This window comes from Psammomys obesus, unplaced genomic scaffold (assembly GCF_907164565.1).
Source record: "Psammomys obesus unplaced genomic scaffold, mPsaObe1.curated_primary_1811, whole genome shotgun sequence".
Lineage (NCBI taxonomy): Eukaryota > Metazoa > Chordata > Mammalia > Rodentia > Muridae > Psammomys > Psammomys obesus.
In genome coordinates this window covers 8380352-8400863 of record NW_026587216.1, presented here as the reverse complement: position 1 = coordinate 8400863, position 20512 = coordinate 8380352, and the positions used below count along the sequence as shown (strand labels likewise).

The window sequence follows — 20512 nt, the reverse complement described above, 5'->3', positions numbered from 1 at the left end:
GGATATGATGAAACATTCTGGAGAGGGAGAGACATGCAGATCCCAAGAGCTCACAAGGCAAAATATAAATTTATATTTTCATGTTATCATTTATTTATGCTGCCATTTAAATGTTTTTCATCTCCCTGGGTTTCTGCTTTCTCATTTGTGTGTGGGAATAATTTGGCAAATTTTAGGTTGCAGGACCACTTAAATATATCAGTACTTTTAGTGCTAAGACTAGTATGTGGCTCCATATTAAATAGTGTGGATTTAATAAACATTGCACGTTAATGTTGTAATGCCCAAATTTAACCTGTAATCTCTACTGGGCCAACGACCAGGTGACTTCCTGTAATGCTGCCAGTTGCAGTTATTGTAAAATGACAAAGCCTCATCAGAAAGTACAGTGGCCTATCGGTTTGCCTTTATAAACCACTTCAACATATGTCTCAGGCCATTCAGCTGGAAAATTTCAGGGAGTGGTCCTGACCAAAGTCTATCTCTTGGTCAGTGTTTAATATTTAATAATGCTTGCTCTAAAGGCCCAAATGGTGAAATGGGTTTGTTTGGTTTTTTTTTTTTTTTTAGACTCTCAGGTTTAACAGTGCTTAAAATCTTTAAAGGATTTCCAATGCCTTCAATGTAGAGTCTTTATTTTGAATTTCAAAACAATTTTTTTTTCTAGCCACACATCTCTGTTTCCTGAAGCTTCATGTTGATGTCTAAGATCTTCCACAGCTTTCTGTTGTCTTCAAGATAAAGTCTTTAGATGGGCTTTCAAAACACCAATTTATCTTTCCAGCCACATGTCTGTTTACCACAGTTTATGAACTTGAGTTTCTTGAAAACAATCTTATATGCTATCTGCTTATGAAATATTTCTTTATGACCAAGAACATGAGACTAGATAGCCAAAAGACCAAATACTACTGCTCTAAAATCAAACAAGCAAACAAACTAAAAAACTATAGCAATAAAATAACACCTAATGACATTTTGCTAGACTCATAAATCAGTCCCTTGTTCAGGCATCATCGGAGGAGCAACCTCCTGTAGCAGATGGGTTACAAATGCAGCCAGACAAGCAGAGAGTGAGCGTCCTTGAAACACTCAGCCATAAAGGGAATGTCAAGAACGAGAGCTGCTGGTTTACTATAATTAACCACTGTTTTCCAGATACTGCAGAGTAGTCATACATAAGAACTCATAGAAATTGTGACAGCATTCACAAGACCTGTGAAAGCTCAGGTGCTACAAAAAATTCCAGCATGGGTCTAGAAATCTCACTCCTAGCTCCAAAGCTACTAGTCATTAAGAGAATCAGTTTTCTTTATGGATGTAACCCTGGGTAGGTGGGCCAGGGTTACATCCAGGTTTACTTCCGGGTAAAGCACCACACAGAAGTGTATTCAAACAGCACAAAGTGGACTCTCTGGGCTGTCTTTTTTTTTTTTTTTTTTTTTTTTTTTCAGAAAAAGACAGGCAGTGGGTGGGGAGACATGGGTGAATCTGGTAGAGAAGGAGGAACAAATATGATCAAAATATTGTGTAAATTTACCTACACCAATCCTTAGCTAGTGCTAAGAGCCAAAAAGCTACAGTTTTCTTCTTCAAGGTAAATAACAAGTGTTCTTTCAGACTTTTTTTTAATCAATGATTTTTATATGTTTTATAGTTTATTCACTTTATATTCCAATTGTAGTCCCCTCCCCTCATCAACTCCTGGTCTCACCTTCCCTCCAAACCCCCTCCCCTAGTCTACTGAAAGGGGGAGTCCTCATCCCCTACCATCTCACCATGCCTATGAAGTTTCATCAGGACTGCCTTGATTCTCTTCCTCTGTGTCTTGGCAAGGACGGTTGCCAGGGGGAAGCACAGTTCAGTCTCCATGTGGGCTTCCTAGTAAGGGGAGCAGGGCCTGTCTCGGGTTTGTCTGCTCTTTGATCAAACTTTCTTGAGAATTAATGATACCATGTAAAAAATTTTGATCAGAGTTACAAGAAATCAGACATTACTTAATTGTCCATCACAATCTTTAAGATTTTTATTTTTCTGTAAAAGATTAGCAGCGGTAATAAAGGAAACTTCTCAGTCAGTCTATATCCAGTTGAGATGGTCTACATCCAGGATTTCTGGTTTACCCATTAAGTAGAGATAAAATATAGATCGTTGCTATGAGAAGCCACTTAGAAGGTGCAAAACTTCCAAAGGGTGGTAAAAGGGCTTCCAGAAAACATGAATGACTCACAGATCACACAGCGCAAAATGTCAATCAAGATGGAGGAAGAGGAACATCCATCCATCCCTCCACTTCAAGAACTTCTTAACGATAAGACTGCATCAGCAGCATCCTTCCGTAACTGAGCTGGAAGAAACTGCCTTCATTATTTACCAATGATGCCTATGAAGGGGAGGCAAAGTATAGATATTTGTCACTAAGCAAGTATAAAACTTCCAAAGCATGGGGGGAACTTCCAGAAAACAATTAATGACTCTCAGATCACACAGTGGAGAATGTCCATCAAGATGGAGCAAGAGGGAAATGTTCCTCTGGAAACAAGTATGTTCTGGAGGTAAAACTCAGGTCCTCCTCAGGCTTGGCAGCAAGAATCATTATTCTTCCCAGATGCTTGTCTACCCCTTTGAAAAATCACCTTCTCATCACTATGTCTGTCTTTGAATGCAAGTGTTATTAGTTTCTGATTTGAAATGTAGAAATGGTACTGAAAAAGTAATCAAATAAGCAAGAAAGCCAATAGCTCTCTAACGGAAGGACAAGTTTTACTGTCTTTACTTTTAATATTCTGTTTGTAAGTTCAAGGAATAATGAAGTATATTTTACCTTAGGTCCTAAATTAGAATTTTCTAAATGCTATGTATATGCTTGATTGTGAGTGTGTGTCATAGTATATATTAAAGAATGTTGAGTTTCTAATAACTATGTTAAAATTATTAATCAATATTTTGGTTACAGTTTGTTAGACATCCTCTCAATGATGAGAAAGAACACAAGGTCAAAACTCAGCTTCCATGGAGATGAAGAAAACTGAGCAAAACAAAAGAAAATTCAGTCTTTTCTAAGTGTCCTGATTATACCTAGAGTCCTTTGATCTCATGTCTTGAAAAAAGCTTTATTGCTTTGAACCTTAGGCTCTAGGTATTTTCTTTTTTACTTTATTTTTAAATATTCGTTACAGTTTATTAACTTTGTATCCAGCTGTAGCCTGCTCCCTCATTCCCTCCCAATCCCACCCTCCCTCCCTCATCTCCTTCCTGCCTCTTTCCAAGTCTACAAATAGGGGAGAACCTTTCATCAGACCCTGGTTTATCAGGTATCTTCAGGACTGGCTGCAATGTACTCCTCTGTGGCCTAGCAAGGCTGTGCCTCACTTGGTGGGTGGGGGGTCAAAGAGCGAGCCATTGAGTTCATGTCAAAAATAGTCCCTGTTCCCCTTACTAGAGAACCCACTTGGATACTGAGCTACCATGGGCTACATCCGAACAGGGGTTCTAGGTTATATTCATACATGGTCCTTGGTTGGAGATACAGTCCCATAAAAGACCCCTGTGCCCAGATATATTTGGTCCTTGTGGAGCTCCTGTCCTCTCCAGGTCATACTAACTCCGCCTACTTTCATATGATTCCCTGCACTCTGCTGAAGGTTTGGTTATGAGTCTCAGCACCTGCTTTGATACATTGCTAGGTAGAGTCTTTCAGAGGCCCTCAGAGGTAGGCTCCTGTCCTGTTTCTTGTTTTCTCCTACTTTCAATGTCCATCCCATTTGTTTTTCTAAGTGAGGATTAATCATCTTACCCGGGGTCCTCTTTTTATCTTCTTTAGGTGTACAGATTTTAGTATGTTTATCCTATCTTATAGGTCTAGTACCCACTTAGAAGTGAATATATACCGTGTGTGTCTTTCTGCTTCTGGGATACCTCACTCAGGATGATCTTTATTTTCAATACTCAATGCTTCTTTTAGCTCTAAAAATAACAACAGCAATAACAAAAGATAACATTAATAAACAGTTCTACCACCAAAGAAATATTTTACAATAGCTCATTTATATTCTTAAAGAAATCATTAGTTTTGCTGGTGGAATCTATTAACATATGGATTCTTGGAATAGCTTCAGCAATTACAATGACAGCTAGGTGTGACTAATTACTTAAAGTAGGAATAAGAGCCTGCATGGTACAAAAACAATGAGTAATGTAATACACTTGGGTGTAAATGTGAAGACAATTGACCACTTCAAACGGGAATGATATCTATAAATACTGAATAAATCATTCTCTGATGGTTCCTCATAACCCTCAATAGTTATTTTATGACATCTGTTGCTCTCTCCTCACTTTTCACTTAGTACAGTTCGCAAGATGTTCTTAATAGGTCTCTCTTGAAAGAGTATACATAACCTAGGAAAACAGGTGAGATGGAGAGGGAGAGAGATTGTGTAACAGAAAATGTTGTATTTTATCTTATTTCTGATATATTCTATAGACAATGTTTAAATTGATCCTATAAAATCAGAGTTAAGAAATTTGCTACTACAGAGAATTGTGTCAAAAATCACAGTATTTTGGTTTAATAGTTATTCACTGTGTTTTTTTTTTTTCTTCTGAAGCTTCAGATGTATCTCCTACACTGAACACTTGTACTTATGTACATTTTTGGTACATCCAAAATAATGACTCAACTAAATGGGGCAGGGGTAAATGATTTCTTCAATAAAATTCTGAATAACACTTAGAATCATTGAAATGTTTGCCTTTGACAGTAGGCAAATACTGGTTATTAAATTGCAATTGGAGGTTTTGCAAAACCGTGAAACAGATTTTTAAAAATTTATTACTGCTCCTTTTCTGCTTCCTCTGCCAATCATCAAGATATTCCATATCTTGATAGAACACTCATGTCGTACACATTCCCTCATTTTCATTGTGACACTCGTGTTCATGTACCTATCCAATCCGAATAAAGAATTATTTCTTAGCTGCCTGTCAACTGGTAGCCAAAGATATCTATCAATGGCTCAAAGTATACATGAGGCTTTATAGGTGAAATTGTAATCATTAATGTCACAATTCCGAGAAATATTTGAGAACAGAGCAGAAACCTAGTCGCACAGAAATTTAAGAATATATTATCTACAACATGATTTCGCAGTCAGTGAACACATACAATTCAATACATGCCCTGATATTATTCTAGAGTAAAAATAAATCCTGTGAGCCTGAAATACCGCAACATAGGAATTCTTGGATAATTTTCCCCATATACTGTAGGGCATCCCCCCTAGTAATAACTGCTATTGCAAATCTTACTTAGGTCTGTAATAATTGTACCCAGAGGTAAATGCAGTAGTAACAATGAGACTGAACATTTTTAAGCTATGTATTTCTAGGTTCAGATTAGATCTTTTAAAAATGTGGTTGGGGGAAAAGCTTTCTGAAGTTGCACGGTACAGTTGAAATCTATTCAATTAAGTGCAGTGAGTGCTGGTTAATCCCCAGCAGAATGGACTGAGGGGTGCTAAATAGATGTCCTTGTTTTCAGTATCACAAACATGAGAATTGCCCACAATGGAGAACTACTTCCATGCCAAGAGCTTGTCATCTCCCCACAAAATAAGTTAGCTGGTTGCTCAAACATCACAGCTAGGTATAGTTCTGAAGTGACAGCTCCTGAATTCTAAATATCAGAGCACATACTAGCACAAGCACAAGCCTAACTATAGTCCTTGCTCCTTGGTATAAACAATAGTACTACTAGATTCAGCAAAGAACCAATAAGTTAATTTGACCAGCTGATACTACCAAACATTAATATGTGTTTTAAACTTTCAGTTTTAGAATTTACAAAGCACTTTCCTATAAATTATCTCTTCAATTGTTAAAACGACAACACTATCAAAGTATAAGCCATTGTTCAGATTATAACATTTAGAAATATATATCTGGAAGTGACTTACATACAAGGTACTCATTAATTCTCATTTCCAAACTCTGAATTTTTCTCGATACTATATTATTTGCTCTTTATATCCTTGTAACATCACCTTTGAAAAAGAAGTATTTTAAAATGGTGCCATGTTATTGTTGATACCCCACTGTGGCTACACTCAACAACACACTCTTTACGACTTTGCTTATGAACTACTACTATTCTTTTACTATGCAACTGCCATCAGGAGACTTGACACCTCCAGAATCTTGACCCAGCATCTTTCACTTTAAGATTCAGTAAGAAAAAAAAATATGTAGCAAAGAAAGAAAACTGGTCTAACTGGCAGACTTAACTCAAAATAGCCACCAGAATTATATAACCAACCAAACTCACTTCCTTTTCACACTGAGACACGACTCCTCCAATACAAAACCCAAAGTGCATACATCAGCAAGAAAGGGAAGCAAACCTAAGATTTGCTCAGTAATTACCCAGTGCAACTGAGTGGGGATGGTTTCATTTATTCTTACATTCTCATAACAGTTATAATAGGTCTTAAAACAAATTTCTCTGATAATTTCCAATATGCTTCAAACATTGTGCCTTGCTCTTCTAAATATAGAAACAACTATTTCAAATGAACGCAAGCATTTTCAACATTGAGTTATGAGAAAGTGAAACTGATTGGTGAGAAACTGTCCTTTGAATGCACGTATTTTCCCACTAACGGTAGATAAAGGAAATGTTAAAATATGTTTAAGATTTTCTTTCCAGATTTTTTTACTTGATCTCATTATTTGCAATAATGAGTGCCACTGCTCAATTTGTCATGTAAGTTATGTCTCCTCATGTCATTCTTGTTTGAAAGCAGCTGTGCTAGGTGTGAGAGCCACCAAAAGGATCTGTTCCTCTGTGTGATTACTTGCATAATTGATGTAACATGTGTGTACAATTAAACATTCTGGCAGGAGAAGAGCACTTCCAGTTAGATACACACTGCAAACTGTGTCTCCAGCACTCTTGAAGCAATGGAGATCGAGTGTTAACTCTAAGACTACAGTGGATGAATTCAAACTAGCAGCTATCAAAACATATATTGTGTGTGCATGCACAATAAGGAACAGTGTAAGACACTCATCAGAAACATTGCAAGAATGTGAAGCTAAATGTTGTTGTCCTCAATTAACTATATTCATGAACTACTTCAGTTCCCTGTTTGACACATTTGAGTCGGAGTAATGTAGAAAAGCATTGACAGCTTTCCCAGTGTTTTAAAGGAAAGCAGGTACAATGAAGAGTCAAATCTGAGATCTTTCATTTAAAATGTGTTTTCATGTTTAAAATCCAAGGAAACATGTATAATGATAATTTACATGAACACAAACTTTACTTCCAAAAGTGTGTTAAACAGTGATAATTCCTTAAAACAATCCTCTGATTTTTGGCAGCAAAGTTGTAATTATCCCTTTTGGTCACTGGGCAACATGATGTTGATTGATCTTTTCAATGATTTCCAAAATCTTTTCAACATTTCCCTGGCTTCACATGTAGAAAAACACTAGTGTGAAAGTGACCACATATAACATTCATTCTCTTGGAGCCCTTTCCGTCAGGAATCTAAATAATATCTCTAATATACAGTATCAGGAGCATTTATGGTATAGATATTAGATTCTGTTGTTCTCATTGTTTACATAGTCATTTTTCCAGTGCAGTAGAACTAAAGTTTTTATGAGGGTATAATATAACTCAATAGAAAGAATTTTTGCACTATTGCTTCTGATGCTATGCCAGGAGGTAAAGAAACGGAGAGTCATGGTTCTGCTTTGTGGAACTGTAATACACAGCTGGAAATTATAACTTAAAAGACATTAGAAGATAGGTGAGTATAATAGAGCAAAATCACAAGGAGTTGGCAAACACCATCATGGATGAAATCAACTTTGTTTGAGAGATTAGTCAATTCCACCTCAAGAAAGTAATCTCTGTGTTATATGGTGACAGATTAGGGGGCCATATTGTTGAGATTTCACATCTGCAACTTACCTGTCATGTGTAGAAGACACTATCTAGCACCAGATGTTCTGGTCCTCTGGTTCTTACAATGGTTTGGTTCCATCTTACTCAATGGTCGCTAAGCCTTACATACAGGTGTTGACTTATAGGTGGATCATTGGGTTATCAGTCATTTTGACATTAGTGCATTTCTGTAATGATCTGTATTTGTTGTGCGTGTTTGTATGACAATAATAATTTTAGAAGACAAGGCCATAAATTCAAAAGGAAGTAGGCAGACATGGGAGAAATTGTAGGGGAAAAAAATGAGTAATAAAAATTATGTAACAATGATATTTAGGTACGAAGTCTTCAAAAAATGGAAAATGATAGAGTGTGTGAGTTTGATAAGACAAAGTTGTAGGAAGAGAAAAATGAATAATTTATATAAGGATTTCATACCAATTCTCTGACTACCCAAAGAAGTTCATCATAATTGAGGGTATGCACAATATCCTAGGCTGAATTGTATTTGGCCTGAATTGGATTTGAAATAGTCATTAATACTATATTTTATTCCAAAGGTCATGAGAAGTTGTAGAAATATTTCAGTAGATGCAGTATACAATATTTACTCTAGAAACTAACACTTTTAAGTCAACTGAAGGACAAACAAGGATGAACTGTATAATACAACTATGACTCTCTTCTAGCAATATAGATGAAAGAAAACTTATTTTGGCTTGTAATAGAATGGTACTAAGATCAAGGAATGAAAAGATTCAAACAATATTCAAGTAGGTTACACAGAACCTGAGTGTTGGCTATAGAGACCAAAAAAGGCTAAAAAACAATGATCTCTCTTAGAACTCTGTCATTAAAAACAGGAAACAGGAGTGCAAGGGGAGGCAGGAAAGAAAATGAATACACTAGCTTGAGGGTATAAGGTATCTTGGTAAAGATAACATTCAGTCATGTGTCCATGGTACAACCTTAAAATTTTGGATATGATTTATATAATAATTACCAATGTCTAAGCATAGAAGTATAGAAAAGCAAAATAACATGAATTGAGCCAAGTACACAATGCTAAAGAAGTTGAATGTATTAATAAACTAAGAAGCCAGCAGCCAGCAGATTTCAATTTTAATTTTATATTCTTACATAAATTGGAGTTTTCAGAGACTAGAGAGATGGCTCAGCAGTTAAGACTAGCTGGTCTTCCAGAGGATCTTGGTTCAATCCTCAACACACACATGGCAGCTCACAACTATCTGTAACTCCAGTTCCTGAGATCCTAAATTTTCTTCTGGCCTCAGCAGCAATCAAATATGTGATGCACAAACATACATCCAGGAAAAACACACATACAATAATGTACTGTACAGATCTGCAGGTCACTGACCAAAGGACCATTCACAAAACAACGCATCTTTTTATTGTTGTTGTTGAGACAGTGTTTTTCTCTGGAGCCCTGGCTGTCATGGAATTCTGAAGACCAGGCTGGCCCTGAACTCAGACAGAGATCTACCTATCTCTGCCTCCAGAGTGCTGATATTAAAGGCATGCAACACGACTGCTCAACAAGGCATTTTAATGCACACACACACATATGTATGAAAATCAACATATACCTTGTTCATCTAATAATCATCTCAAGCCATCATTTTGGCCAAAATATCAGTCATAAAATCTGAATTTGGAATTTTTTTTCACTTTTTAAAAATTTATTTACATTTTTATAAATTACAGTTTATTCACTTTGTATCCCAGCTGTAGCCCCCTCCTTCATTCCCTCCCAACCCCACCCTCCTTCCCTCATCTCTTCCCATGCCCCTTTCCAAGTCCACTGATAGGGAAGGTCCTCTTCCCCTTCCATCTGACCCTAGTCTATCTATCAGGTCTCATCATTGTCTTCCTATGTGGCCTGGCAAGGCTGCTCCCCCGTCAGGGGGGAGGTGATCAAAGAGCCAGCCACTGAGTTCATGTCAGAGACAGTCTCTGTTCCTCTTACTAGGGAACCCACTTGGACACAGAGCTGTCATGGGCTACACTAGTGCAGGGGTTCTAGAATTCTAAGACATATATTAAAATGCACAGCCAAAGCATAAAGTATGATATTAAAGTAAGTTTTCACAAAATACAAATAATTACTTAAAGAAGTAATTTAATACCCTTTGATTAACCTCAAGAGAAGTTTTGCATGACTAAATACTCAAAGTAATTATATTTTTCTAGAACTGTATTAGTCAATCTGCTCACTCATTCCAAAAGTGTAAATTAGTAATTTCAATTCCACAAGAAATCATTTTATTATTTTAGGATCTAGAACCCCAAAGTAACATAACTGAGAGAGGACATCTAGTGGTCTTTAGCAGAATAAATACTTGCTGCAGAAAATGGACACTTCCCAAACACATGCAAAAAAAAAAAAAAAAAAAAAATCAGTGTTAGGACCACCTGCTCTGTGTTCTGTGCTGGGCGCAGCCCATGCTGGGGCCTGGGCAGTGTGATCTGTGGTGGACACAATAGACCGAAGAAATATAAGTTCCTTTGTTTTCAGGTACACACTGAACTTAGAAGTATGACATTTCTTTCCATTGTTAGATCACAACTGATGAATGTAAATATAGCAAGAAAAGTACTGAAAAGATATTGATTTAGACCCAAACAACTTATGATATGAAATAGGGGACAGAGCTTTAAAAATAAGATAAATTGTATAAAATGCTTTTCTTCTTTACTCGTCTTCTTTGATTTTTACCACTAAAAAGTATTAAAGTATGAACATACATGAGAAAAAAATAGTGTTAGATGATACACTAGCCAAAGAATGATGTGACTATGAATCTTATGCGTATAGATATTATACACATAAATCAAACTTGTAATTTCAAAGAATTGTCATGACTCACCTCATTTAAACCTAAATAGGCTGTTACTTATGAGCATAGTAAGTCAGCTCTATATGACCTCTTCTAGAATAAATGGAAAAAGGCATTTGGTATAAACAACCAAACACATTATTTGTAGCATGGAGTCCATTTTACACCAACTCCTAAAAGTATAAATGGTAAACATAATTGACATTTTATAATAATACACTAAAATTTTCACACATTTTAAGGATGCTTGGCAAATGCGCGCCCTTTAGCTAGTCAAAAGTGAATCCTGCCTGGGATAACTGCACACCCAGCACTGCAAGACACGGGCAAATCTCTCACTGTGCTGGTAGTATTGACTCTTTCCTAAGCAGCCTCTCATCACCTGATCTATCAAAGTAATGAGACATCACTCTCCCACCTGAAATGTCTCAACGATATCTAACTGAGTTCACTATTAACATGAATTCCAGTCTCTGCTTGCAAGCTCACTCAAGAGGTACACAGTTGCTCTTCAATGTGACGCAATACTCCAGGACCCCCCTAGTTCTCTTTGATGTTACAGACCCCAGCTTCAAACACAGTTCAAACGTCTTGCAAAGCTTCTTGATGTACAATAGAAACTACGTATTGTTCACTTCCTCTTTCTTTTCGCTACTTACCATATCATTTATTATTATGTACTCACATGTCTGCTTTTTCTATACAACTGCATCTGCTTTGTGTCTTTATGCATTACCCTCTATAAGTAAACACTACTTTTAAAAATGCTTCAGAAACAAAAAAGAATACTATTCATACATTAATGGATTTAGTACTAGAATACAAAGTGTGTAACAGGTGTCAAAATGGGTGATGTGTTTAGAATCCTGTCCTAGTACACAAGGAAGCTCAAGGGCAAAGTGGAAAGTGATGCTTCCATCTGCATGCTCATGTCTAGAAAAGTCAAGGGCATCACATGTAGCAAAGAATCGTGAATTGAAGTATTCACAACCAGTTGAATCCATCACTGTAACAGTACTGGCTGGCTGTTACAACTGAGTGCACCCAAGTTGAATACATTCTGGAAATTGAATCAATTTTTAACGGGTGGATAGAGGGGGAAGGAATGACTTTCGAATCTGAAAGAATGCACATGCAAAATTTTGTAGTGGGAATAATCTTTACTTGCATGTGTAGTGAAACTAAACATAAGCAAATGTTAATGCAAAGAAATGACAATGGTGAAACGAGTGCAGGGTGCAGGAGAGCCTTAAAGGCAAGTCAGAAAAACACAGATTGCATGTGACAGATAAAAAGTAAGGAGCCTCTCTTTGTTCCAGTCTAGGGCAGGTTTAGGCAAAAACTTCATTTGTTTTTGACAAGACTTAAAATTTTACATGTTTTCTAAAAACAGAAGTGCTTAAAATATGTTGAAATGTTTAATAGTCAGATAATTTATAGCAAGAGTTAGGTTTTAATCTGAACCAAATAACATGCTATAATTAACTAAAACCAGAAAGCAAATTCTGCCTTAATTCCCTATGAGACTAAGTCTCCTTAAAAATTTTGTGTTGCTCTTCACAGTTTCTAGATAAACCTCTTTGTGATCAAACATCACAACCTAGTAGTGATTACTAGAAAGGCATTGTAACATGCCGACAAGTTACCCATCTGCAACTGCTATGCCTAATACATTCGTAGCCCCAAGCCTTTCTCCCTTCCTCAATGTTCATTCACTTGTTTTACTATGCCTAAGATCCACACAGAAAAAGTTGGGAAGATAGGAAATGAGAACTAAATAAAATATGTTGTGTAATAGAAAGCCATGGTTACTGTATAATGATGCATTGGACTTCATCTTTTACATCGGTCATGAAGAAACATCCAGTTTAGCTGAATCACTGAACCATATAATTGGATAACCCTTACAAAAGAGAATAATTTTATTCACATGTTATTGTCATTCAGTTATTTCTGGGTTGGGATCTTACCACATTGCTAAGGCTGGAACTCATAGTTTCCTCCTGTCCCATCTCCCAAGTAACTCTGGGATTGTAGTCACACTCCATAGTAACCAAACACAAAGTGATGTTTATTCTTTCAATTAATGTTGTATGAGGCTTTAAAAAGAGTCGTCTTCCTTTGACAAAAAAACTGGGGTCAACAGACAGGGCACTTGAAGTTTCGAGAATCCTTTACTTTTATACAGCGAATAATCCCCAGCTTGCTAAGCTTTTAATCTGGTCTTTATCTCTTTAGAGGCTTGTGATCATCACAAATTGTTAATAATGTTCCATTTACTTTTCAAGGATTTCCTCACCATATGTGACCCTTTGGAGGGTCATACAGAATTGCTACCCCTATGATAGATCAGAAAGCATCAATCAGGGCTGTAACTATGTCCTACTTCAAAGGCAGCCCTAAGAAAAGCAATGTCACTGAATTAGGAGAATGGGTTTCCAAGTGAGAAAAACCTATTTCTGCAAGATTATAAAAACAGAAAACTTTCTAGCCTCATTTATCTATATTGCTTCATTTTTTAAAATCACATGATAATGTATATAAAATTTCAACCTAGTTTCAAGAGCTCAGTCTTTACATTATAAATAATTGATCATATAAATTGACTTAAGGATATAACTTCTCCTTTGATACATTGATCCCAGAGCACTTCATAAACTGATCATCCTCATCAACTGTTTCCTTCTACACATTTACCTATAGCACGGATTTATCATAGGAAGTATATTTCAAACTTCCTGCATCTCATTCATAAGATTTTTCTAATGTATCTGGCTTCAGAACTTCTTGCTGTATTTTAGTTGAACTAATCCAGGCTGGGGGTGGGGAAAATGCACCAAAGATGAAGACAGTTACCATAGCAGGCAGCTGCTTTCCTTGCGAATGATTCATTTAGAACAGTGGCAGCTTCCAGACTTCACACATGACTTCCCCAAATTTGCTGAATTTAGCATTAGCCAGCCTGGTACTAAAACACTCAGAACTCAAAGACATGTGGGTGAACTCATGTCTTCCTCTGTCATCTTAATCCAAAAGCTCATGCAGCTACTTCTGATGATTAACTTGTTGTGTTTCTACTTGTAAACACATCCTGGTGGCATTTATAAAAGTCAGGTAGAGATGTGCCAGTTTGGGAGCCATTCAAGTTTCTTTGTCAATACAGCTTAAATCGTGTAGGTGGAATAAATGAATTTATATTAAATTCTGGGATGTAATTCCATTTCTTCGTCTTCAGTAAGATCATAGCTCGCAGTCATTAAACATTCATGATCTATATTGTTATATGGGTGTATCTTATAACCAAGAAAACATTCTTCAGCTAAATGAACTTCTGATTCATTTAATATCAAGGCCATAAGAAAGATCTTGCCAACTCACAACCCTGTCCTAAATGTGTGTGGTTAGCACATCTCTCTAAGTGCATATTAAATTGCATTTCACAATAATGATGTCACACAGTGGTGCTTCTGGATGATGTCATGGGCATGCTGCACAGATCCAGGTGCTGGTGACGTGCTAGGAACAGAAAACGTCAGTGCTAAGGAGTGTCCTCTCTGACCACATGCTCTGTCATTTTATCTGATAGGGCGCCATCTGTTCATCCTGCTGCCATTCTCTGGTGTAACTGGGTTAAAGCTAAAATCCATTAAAAATAGTCACACTGACTACTTTATTTTTAATTGACTGGGTAGCTCTATCTGTAACTTCTCTTACTGTTTGTCAAAAAAGCCTTGTGACCTTGCTTTAAGAGTAAGTGTTTAGTTCTCTAATGCTTCAATGATCGCATTCTCAGGTAAGAAAAGCTCCACAGAGTTCATAAAAGAAGCTATAAAATAGTAGGGTATTGGGTACAAAAGTACAAGCTACAGTGAGGCCTGTACCGCTTTGCAGACCACGGCTCTAGAGTCAGATTGCCATGCAGAGAAACCCAGATCATGTCTTTCCAGCCTCTTAGCCCTGCCAAGGAACCTTAGTGTGTTTACTTGTCATCATCTGAAAATTATAACAACAATAGAATCTATTTCATTGGATTGCAGAGGAGATTTGGGGAGCTAATTCGTACAAAGAATCAAAAAACTGTTTCTCAAATTAATGCAATGTCTCCAACAAATATTGGTTATTAAAAAGGATCATCTTGGATTGGTAGTCTCAAATTTGTTTGAGAAAGCTTTGAGAACTTCACATTAGCTTCTGTTTAGATGTATGTACTGTATGTAGAAATGTTGCAAGTGAATCCAATTTCTCGAATCTGCTTCATTTAATTTTTAATATATTCTGGATCTATATTTTAAGAACAACCCATTTTACGGCTTTCATCAGTGTATTATGCAGTGTTTTATTATTGTGTGTCATTTCCTGAAATCCTGTGAACCGAAATGTCATTGACAAGCATCCACAAAAACATTGCTACAGCTGCCCAGAAAGCAAATAAAACTTCCATTTTATGACTTCCTTAAAAATACCAACAGGCATTTCTGTAGGATTGAAGCAAAAATCTAGAGTCAGTATAGCGTTTTCATGAGAGTGTGCATTTGGTATGATGGAGGTCTACTGAGCGCTCATTTTTATTCAGACAATCAAATCCAGTTTATAATTAATACGAAGGGCTGTGCTTATGGAGAAAAAAAAAAGCTGAGAAAAACAAAAGTTTAATATACTAGCTATGTGTACCAGGCCACAGAGGGAGACAATGGAGCCAGTCCTGATGAGACCTAATATGTTAGGGTCAGAGGGAAGGGGAGGAGGACCTCCCTTATCAGTGGACTGAAGGAGGGGCAAGGGGGGAAATTAGGGAGGGAAGAGGGGATTGAGAGGGGATGAGGGAGGGGGTTACATCTGGGATACAAAGTGGATAAATTGTAACAATCAAAAATTAAATAAAAGAAAGAAAAAAAAATATACTAGCTGTGGAAAGAGGTACTGAGACCTTTGGAGACTTCACTTTGCAGCGCTGCTCTTTCACCATACCACCCACTGTCTAAGAACAGCAGAAGCCCCATTCAGCAGAAATGAGGATGATTGGCTAAAGTCACTCCATTTCTTCCTTTGTGTCTGCCGTGTTGTTTTTCCCTTCTTAGGCATGCTGGTTTTTCACTATTATGAAATGAACTAATTGGTGGAAAATATAATAAATAACTGTAGGAAGACAAAACAATAAGCAAATTCAGTATGCTGAATTCCACTCTGAAATTAGACATAACCAAGGAGACACTTTACATTTTCCTCAAATGTAAAGTCACTGAAATTCCAATATTATTAGAAGCATATACTGCCACCTTTTATACAAGAGGATATATTAGATTAGCATATATACCCTACACATCTTCATCAAAGATGAAATCTGATGCATTTTTAGGAAATAAAAAGAATCTTCCAAGGCATTAGACAAGCTGCAGTGACTAAGATAGCAATATGTCAGTTAAAGTGTATTTGCTTAAAATACATTGAATTGGTAGAGGCTTTATAATTATTTTCAGTTGGCTCAAATCTTTTGGAGATATAAATATCTCCAAAATATCTCTTCTCACTTAAATATCAGAGAAGAGAATTCTGCAAATGATTTGTTCTTAAATTTCAAACAACTCATTAAACATTACACCTACATATCCAAATAGTCATACTGAAAAAAAAAATCACGATACAATGGCTTTAAGAAAGAAAAAAGTGACCTACCTCTTCCCACTGATGTATGTATCTAATTAACCTTGAAAGGCGTAATAAACGCAGGAGACTGAGAATTTTTGTAAATCTCACAATTCGAAGTGCTCTGGCTGTCTTGTAAACTTCCGAGTCCATCCCTTTCTCTACAATAAGGAAGATATAATCCACTGGGATTGATGAGATGAAGTCTACCACAAACCAGCTTTTTAAATAGTTCATCTTGATAACTTTAGGGTCCAGGATGATTTCAGAGCTGTCTTCATTGACAGTCCCAGTCCTAAAATTCATGATTAGGTCCAACAGGAAAACGGTATCTGATGCCACATTGAAAATAATCCACGGTGTGGTTGTTTGTTCTGTAAAGAATGTGATTCCAACTGGTATGATGACCAAATTGCCAACCATCATTATAAGCATTATTAAGTCCCAATAAAACCTACAACGAATAAGAAAAAATGCATTTTAGAATGTAGAACATAATCTGACATTTTCATGTTAGAAAAAAATTAAAGATACATGGTAAAATGCATAACAGAGACACAAACAAATGTTTTTCAAATATTATTTTTAAATGACTGAACATTTAATTTTGAGAAAAACTAGACTATTCCTAAAGCAAGGCTTAATTATTAGCCTCCTAAAAATTAATAGATGTGATTCACTATGCAAAAATAAATAAAAAATTGTAATGAAAAGCTAAAAATGATTAGCCTATATGATTGATTCTAAATATAAATGGATTTTTTTCAAAATAAGAAGTAAATAAATATAAGCATACAAGTTCTACCTTTCAACCTTGTCTTTGCTACAACTGTCTAGAGGCACTTTGAAACACTTTGCATATCAGTTTAGGAACATAGAGAAGATTAAGCAATAACATATAGTGTATTCTAAGAATTTTATTGAAAAATAATCTCTAAGAGTATAAACTTGGTTAAATATAGATTATAATGTATATTGAAACTTTACCATATACCAAATGCTTATGTTTGTCTTTTCTCCAAATAAAAAAACTTGGGGTTGAAGCTGAAAATAGTCTTTTCCAGGTTGGAAGCAGAAACCAACTTAAAATTTCAATGTTACTCCATTTCATTGTACATCTTTGTAAAATATATTGTACTATCTTTCAAAATAACTTTTGAATTCCAGACAGTTTTGAACCTAGATGGGATTATTACTTGCATTTTGAAAAATTTCTACCCCAACTGTAAAGTTTTGTCTTGGTAGATAAATAGAACTTAGACTCACATGGTAGAAAGACCAGTGGAAATGACTGAGGGGTTATCTAGGTTTTCTTAGACTTTAGGCATGCATTTGAGGAATGTGTAGGACATCTTGTGAAAAGTGGTAGGAAAGAGAAAGGGACCTGGAGATGACAGGAACTCCATGAGACCAACAGGACCAACTAAACAGGACCCAGAGGCGCTTGCTGAAACTGAAGCATCAACCAAGGACCATGCAGGAACTGGACTTAGGCCCCCGACAAAGATGTAGCAGATAGGAAACTTCGGCTTCATGTGGGTCCTCTAGTAAGGGAAGTGGGGACTGTATTGGACACAGACTCATTTGCCAACTTTTTGAACACTTTCCCCTGGCAGGACTGCCTTGCTAGGCCACAGGGGAAGAGGACAAGCTCAGTCCTGATACGTTTAGATGAGCTGAGGTGGATGGAAAAGGGAGTTCCCCTTTTCTCAGGAATAGGGGAGGGCAAGGAAGGGAGAGTAGGACTGGGAGGGGAGGAGGGATGGAACTACAACAAGGATGTAAAGTGAATAAAAAAATAAGAAAGAAATTTCTAAGCTAAAAAATTCTTTTTTTTTCTAATTTTTTATTAATTACACTTTATTCACTTTGTATCCCCCTTGTAGTTCCCTCCCTCCTCCCCTCCCAATCCCTCCTATCTTCTCCCTTCTCCATGAATGCCCTTCCCCAAGTCCATTGATATGGGAGGTCTTTTTTTCCTTCCTTCTGATCCTAGTCTATTAAGTCTCATCAGGAATGGATGCATTGCCTTCCTCTGTGACCTGGTAAGGCTGCTCCCCATGCAGGGGGAGGCGACCAAAGAGCAGGCCAATCAGTTCATGTCAAAAACAGTCCCTGTTCCCATTACTATGGAGACTGAACTGCCTTGGGCTACATCTGTGCAGGGGTTCTAGGCTAGCTCCATGCATGGTACTTGGTTGGAGTAGCAGTCTCAGGAAAGACCTCTGTGCTCAGATATTTGGTTCTGTTGTTCTCCATGTGGAGCTCCTGTCCTCTCAAAAATAAATAAAGTACATGTTTTGTATTCTGTAAGTGATTCAAGAGTCTCACTGTCTTTTAAGAAAATGCACTCTTTTATTTTTAATAAAAGTTGAATTAAAAAAAACGTATCCTCTTACATTTACATCGTACTCACTAATAAATAATTTGATGTTTTAACAACTGAAATCATTATATAAACGTCAGAACTATGTTACAATATTCATGCATAATAAATAATAATAGTTTTCATTTTAACTTAAAAAATTCTAGAAGAAACAATGTTTTATTCAAACATTCCTCTTCTGTTTTCTTTATTGATTCTAATTCTGACTTTATGCCTTGCACCATTTCCTTCATCTGTTTGAATGTGGCTTCCTTTCTCTGTAGGATGGCCTCTATTTTTTTTTCTTTGTTTCCTCTCTATATGCCACTAATTGTGTCTCTACTAGTATCTAGATTTGTTTGGCTATATTTGTCTGTGTTTCTTTAAGAGTTTTATTCATTTCTTCTTTCTTTGTCTCCACCTGGATAGCCAATTCTTTGAGAGATTTGTTCATTTCCTCTTTAACTGTCTGTATTTGTATGGCTATTTCTCTGAGAGATTCATTTGTTCCTCTTATACTTAGCATTGCAAGTGTATTCATTCAAAGATTCCATCAACTACTTAATTTGGTGATGGTAAGGTATAGAAACACTCTAAGAATAGTGCTACCTCAAGATCCAGCCATACCACTCCTAGGCATATATCCAAAAGATGCTCAAGTATAAAACAAGGATATGCTCAAACATGTTCATAGCAGCTTTATTTGTAATAGCCAGAAGCTGGAAACAACCCAGATGTCCCTCAATAGAGGAATGAATACAGAAATTGTGGTGCATTTACAACAATGCAATACTACTCAGCAATTAAAAACAAGAAAATCATGAAATTTTCAAACAATTGGTGGGAACTAGAAAAGATCATCCTGAGTGAGGTTACTCAGAAGCAGGAAGACACACATGGTATATACTCACTTATAAGTGGATATGAGACATATGATATAGTATAATTATTCTGTACATCTAAAGAAGCTAAGCAAGGAGTACCCTGAGTAAGATGCTTAATCCTTACTCAGAAAGGTAAATGGGCTAGACATTGGAAGAGAGAGAAAACAGGGAAAAGGACAGGAGCCTACCACAGAGGATCTCTGAAAAACTCAACCCAGCAGGGTATCAAAGCAGATGCTGAGACTATAGCCAAACTTTGGGCAGAGTGGAGGAAATCTTATGAAAGAAAGGGGAGATAGAAAGACCTGGAGGGGACAGGAGCTCCAAAAGGAGAGAAACAGAACCAAATCTTCTGGGTCCAGATGTCTTTTCTCAGACTGATACTCCAACCATGGACCATGCATGGAGATAACCTAGAACTCTTGCTCAGATGCAGCCCATGGCAGCTCAGTCCAAGTGTGTTCCCTAGTAATGGGAACAGGGACTGACATGAGCTCAGTGTCTGGCTCTTTGATCACCTCCCCGTGAGGGGGAAACAGTTTTACCAGGCCACAGAGGAAGACAATGCATCCAGCCCTGATGAGACCTGATAGGCTAGGATCATAGGGAAGGGGAGGAGGACCTCCCCTATCAGTGAACTTGGGGAGGGGCATGGGAGGAGATAACGGAGGGAGGGTGGGATTGGGAGGGGATGATGGAGGTGGCACAGCTGGGATACAAGGTGAATAAACCATAATAAGAAAGAAGGAAAGAAAGGAAGAAAGAAAGAAAGAAAGAAAGAAAGAAAGAAAGAAAGAAAGAAAGAAAG

The 20512-nt window shown here is 36.9% G+C and overlaps 1 protein-coding gene across 1 annotated transcript in view; it reads right to left on the bottom strand.

The window, feature by feature from the left end:
* LOC129673668 (potassium/sodium hyperpolarization-activated cyclic nucleotide-gated channel 1-like) overlaps window positions 1-20512 on the bottom strand; it is a 147906-nt gene that overhangs the window by 14482 nt on the left and 112912 nt on the right. Inside the window, exon 3 of the mRNA XM_055603559.1 lies at window positions 16486-16909. Within this exon, the coding sequence (XP_055459534.1) occupies window positions 16486-16909 (424 nt within the window). The remainder of the gene's footprint in view (window positions 1-16485; window positions 16910-20512) is intronic.